Raw genomic sequence first — 5,021 nt, 5'->3', positions numbered from 1 at the left:
GAATTTGACCATTGAAAGACAGTATTGCTCACTAGTAGCCTATGGTAAGAATCGGATGTCATGGAGTGTTGTGAGAGCAGAATGTTTTGCATGTTGACCACACAACACACACCGTAATAAGATCATATGTAGGCTAGACTATACTGGAACGAATTATTAAACCAGGTGAATTTCGAAACCATATCAGGAAGTTATTGTATGCCGTTATAAGACTTACTTTTGTATTGACGCTACTCGCCTGTGACTCTGGGAGATGTAGTTTTAACATCACTCCCAATGTTCTGGCAACATTGCTATGACGTTACGGTAACGTGATACTGTGCTCTTGCAGGGGACAGCTCGGTACTCACTTCCGCGTTTTTCTGCTGAAGTATAGATTTTGTTGATGAATAAACGATTTCAAAGAGTTCTCACCGATTTTGATTAACGCTGGCTACCTTGCCGTCTTGCCTAATCTATGGAGCAAAACAACGGCAACGGCCAAGGGTGGTCAATAATACAGCGGCGTGTAGAGGGGTTGGTTAATAAACACATGGCAGACATTGCATTAGAAACACTCCAACAGAGGCTCTCTTTGGTGTCTGAAGAAATTAACCATTTGCCAAATGAGCTGACAAGGCGAGACGATGTCCTGAAACGGGCGGAGAATGTCCCGCGACGTTCGGACCTAAATTTCAACGTGGAATCACTGTCTGATGCGCATAGCAGCACAGGGGTCGCAGGAGAAAAGTTGGTGTCAACCACCTCCTCGTCAGGTAGGTAAGCAGGGAATAGAAACAGTAATGAGCCTGTACAACGACAAGTCACTAATGGTTGCGCCAAAGTTACCCGAGTAGACAACTTTCTGAGTTATATGACTTGGTAGCATTGCATCGCTTGGAGGAAATGACAGAGAGCTCAGGAATGCAACCACACTACCACCTTCTCTTGTTGGCTAAAATAATGTTACCGTTGCGGTTGAAGGTTTTATATTATGGACGATCCTATTATCCATTATGTCTGTGTCTTATTTTCAGAAACAGCAGCCCAAAGAAAAATCATTACACTTTTAGTGGAGATCAAGGAAGAGCAACAAAGACAATGGGCAGTGTTGAAGGAACTGCAAGCCAAAGTGCAAGGTCAAGTGTGTGAGGAGGAAGAGGTGGAGTCTCTAGATATAGACCTGCCACTACAGACAATGGAACAGCTGGATGAGACAGAAAGACATTTGGAAGATGCTGCAGCTCAAAAGAGAATGGTATAATCTTTAAGCATGCCATGCCGAATGCATTTGTTTTTTAATCTCTGTAATTCAGATGTACTTTCCCATATACTCATCTCATCACAAGTTATGTGGAGGACAAAATCAGTCATCTGACCTTATATGAAACAGTTTTTCTAACCATATCTGAGCACTTACATTTACATTTAGTCATTTAGCAGACACTTTTATCCAAAGCGACATACAAAGGAGAGAACAATCAAGCTACGAGCAATAGAAACCTAGTGTAACAATAAATACTATTTTACATAAAAAATGTAAAAAGTGCAGGAATGTAACTACATACAGTCAGCAGGACAGGTGCTCGTCTTACCGTTAGTGCATTGTGATGGCCTCACCAGTTCATTGAGTGCCCTTATGTGCTTGCCACCGACAGGTGGCTCACCTGTCACGGATGGGTGGAGCCACAGTGGATGACGCAGTGCGAAGGCTGATGCAGGCCGTGCTGTCTTTCGCTGTGGGCTCCGAACTTAACTGGGTTGGAAGGGGACAGAAAAGGAGTTTCAGAAACACCAGACTACAGGGCGTGCTCTTCCGTAAGTGGTCCTGTTAAACTTGGATGGACTGATATGCAATTACTTAAATGTCTAATGACTAAAATACATTCACTGAGATAACGAAAGTAACAAGTACTATAATACTCAAGTGCTATATCTTCTGATCAGGATTTAGATGGAGCTGGAACAGCACTAAGATGGTTTACAGTCCTCTTCTGGGAGTACTGTACAGTGATGACATGGGTGTGCATTGGCATCATTTAGCATTTTCTTCTCATGTGAAGGAATCGTGTTACTTCTGTGTCTGTAGGTGCTTTGAAGAGAACCCCTGTGGGAAGGGAGGCCACGCATCACCAGTTTGCAGACGTTGTGAAGAAGTGGTTGAGGTTTGCACCGTTCCGGCAAGGTGGCACAGGCCGGAGACACATAAACAAGCCTCAGGCAGAATACATGTGTCCAAAGTTTCATGCTGATACAGAGGGTGACAGTCACAGTCATGTCAGCCCTGAGCCAAACGACAAATAAACAAACCTCAAGCGGAATACATGCGTCTCAAGCTTCCTACACAGACCCCAGAGCCAAAAGACTTAAAGATATTTTAAGTTTGGGAATAATGTATCAATCTGTGTGATGCTTTCCAAACTGAATATAACTGTAGTAGAGGGAACCATGTATGATTACTATTGAATAGCACTTCCTGTTGTCATCTTTCTCTACCAGTCATACTCATCATATTCCGCTGTGATCAGAGTGATCAGAATGCGTGAGAATGCAAAAGATAATTTACTGTGTACGTACACCTTGAATAATATTTGATGTACACAACATAAACTGTTTGTACATATGTGTCTACCGGAAAGACTCACTATGGATTAAAATTTCTCAGATACTTAAAGAAAGTGTCATTATTTTGTTGTTTTATCACTTTACTTGGCCATCAACTCACCAGAGTGTATATGAAGTAACCTTAATACCAGTGAGATGTGGCGGTTGCTGCTGTCCCCCTTCACGCAAAGCTGTTAAACAATACTCAAGTGGTCTTGTAAGAATCCAAAATTACTGCAGTACACAATTGCAGTGGGCACTATAAGAAGGAATCTAGACTTCAGCCTTTCCGTTATATTGCATTAGACTTCAGCCTTTCCGTTATATGTTTGGGGTGTAACTAGTTACATGTAACAGAGTAAATATGTAATTAAGATAGTAATCAAAATGTTGGTGATTACAATTTGGGTTACACACACACACACATATATATATATATATATATAATTTTTGGTAAAAAGCTTAAAAATATTAATTCTGTTGCTTTGCATATTTTTGCCATCTAGACAGGCTCCGTTCATATGGCAGTATGAGTGGTTCTCTTTGAATTTGCAGCGCCTCTCGTATGCAAACATAAACTCAAGTAATTAAATGTAATACTTCCATTCCTTATAATTGAAATAGTTACATAACTTATTACAGGGTGACTAGTAATATGTAACCTATTACATTTCAAAAGTAACTTTCCCAACTCTGCTCTTATACATAGAATAAATCGTACAATGAAGAATTTGTGCTTTTCTACGGCTCAAAAGGATTTCAATAAGGAACGCTCAAAGCTGACTGAGGTCTGCTTGATTAACTGACTAAAACCCAATGTATTCTATGAAAAATCGAATGTGTAAAGTTACAGTTATTGTTATCACTGTTGCGAAAAATTCTAACAAGTAGGCTGTTACAATTGAACCAAATATTTTCCAGCATTTTTTCATGACATCATGGAGGGAGAGATTTACCTGACCGTCAAATCCTTGTAGGCTAGAAAACATAGGCCTAAGTCTAGAAAAAGGCCTTTTGCCAAACGAATACTTAATTTGCCACACATTGTAGCCTATTTTGTTTTATGGCATGTTGATAGTGTTATGGAAGTGGCAGACAATTTAAGGTGCAATATTTAGATATGCCCCAATGACTGCAAAGACACAGTTACAAGTTTACAGTTATTGATATGTCCCCATTGCTTCACAATTAGCGCTACATAAGATAATCAGCACTCTGACGCTATGCACTGGAGACAGGCTATTCTACACACCCTTGGTCTCAGAGCTGAAGACATCCCAACGATATTGAAGAATGATATGCCTTGGTGTCGTTTTGTTTTGGTGAAGGTGTTCGAGTCTTTTTCAGGTAAGTTGAGCTGTGTACATTTGGCGTTCACCATTGTTCCAGAAAACTAAGATAAAGCAACTGCTTCACAATACACTCGAGACATTCCAGGGAAAGCACGTGACAAGAAAGTTAAAACAGGGTGGATTTTTTTTGTTTTGTTTTTACCGGGAGAGGTCGCATGCGCTGTGGAACTGGAGCAAAGGATGGAATGAACTTTGGGAAGCGATGCGGAGCAACACTTACTTCACTTCACCCGTGTTTCGTTGATGTTACAATGTGCGAGTATAATAAATAACTTGGACTGATAAGGCTATTTGCTAAAAGCCAGATATGCTGTCGTGAAGGCTCGAGTGTGCTGCTGGAATTCGAAGGTTTTATTTGACGCTCCCAACAAGGTAGGTTTTCACGGCGTTGTTGTTTCGAGCCTTGAGTCTAAAACGCTTTACAACATATCCAGGTCTGTTAAGACGGTAAAATCAGATTTTCCAACCAGTTTTAATGATTCATTTCGGATTGTGTGTTGGTTCACAAACGCAAACGTAAATGCACTCGCTAATTTCTGTGTGGAAATCGTGATGTTAGCCTAAGCTACGACTGTCCGCGAATAGGTTTGCAATACTATTTGAAGTCGCGGTCTGTGAAAACAAAACGTCTTGGAGAAACTTAGCTTGCTAAGATTTTCCAGTCTGCCAGGTAGTAGCGGTGTCATTAATGTATATGTGTTTCGTAAGACTATCCAACCAAACGTGTTATTCAGCACCTGTTGTATTCAAATATTTGTTCGACAAGTTTGTATCAGTTGGCTTACCGACGAGTTGTTGTGGATGAAAAAGTCCATCATGCTCTTCATGTTTATAATGGACCCCTGGTAACTCAATGTTTTCATATGGACTCTCTTTTGATTAATGTGACAGTCATGCTTTCTACAACATATCTATCTTTGTTTATGGCAATAGTATGCTAACTTCATCTAACAGTAGAAGTTGTTTTAGTTGAGGCCAATTAAATCAGACTTGTGCACCTGCATTTGCCATTTTTAGGGAGACGTGTTTTCTTTGTTTGGCCAATCGCGTAATTGCGGTATGCATAATTTGGTGATTACGCTGTAA

At 40.5% G+C, this 5,021-nt stretch overlaps 1 protein-coding gene across 1 annotated transcript; it reads left to right on the top strand.

The window, feature by feature from the left end:
- The first annotated feature begins 1,130 nt into the window (after nt 1-1,130).
- Nucleotides 1,131-2,553, top strand: LOC308373265 (uncharacterized protein). Its single transcript, XM_080848698.1, has 3 exons — nt 1,131-1,237; nt 1,638-1,797; nt 2,069-2,553. Exons 1-3 carry the CDS (start codon nt 1,178-1,180, stop codon nt 2,281-2,283), a joined length of 435 nt encoding a protein of 144 aa, XP_080704824.1. The 5' UTR covers nt 1,131-1,177; the 3' UTR covers nt 2,284-2,553.
- The last annotated feature ends 2,468 nt before the right edge of the window (nt 2,554-5,021 follow it).

Source organism: Sprattus sprattus (genome assembly GCF_963457725.1).
Source record: "Sprattus sprattus genome assembly, chromosome: 12".
Taxonomy (NCBI): Eukaryota; Metazoa; Chordata; class Actinopteri; order Clupeiformes; family Clupeidae; genus Sprattus; species Sprattus sprattus.
This window is presented reverse-complemented; position numbering and strand designations above follow the sequence as displayed.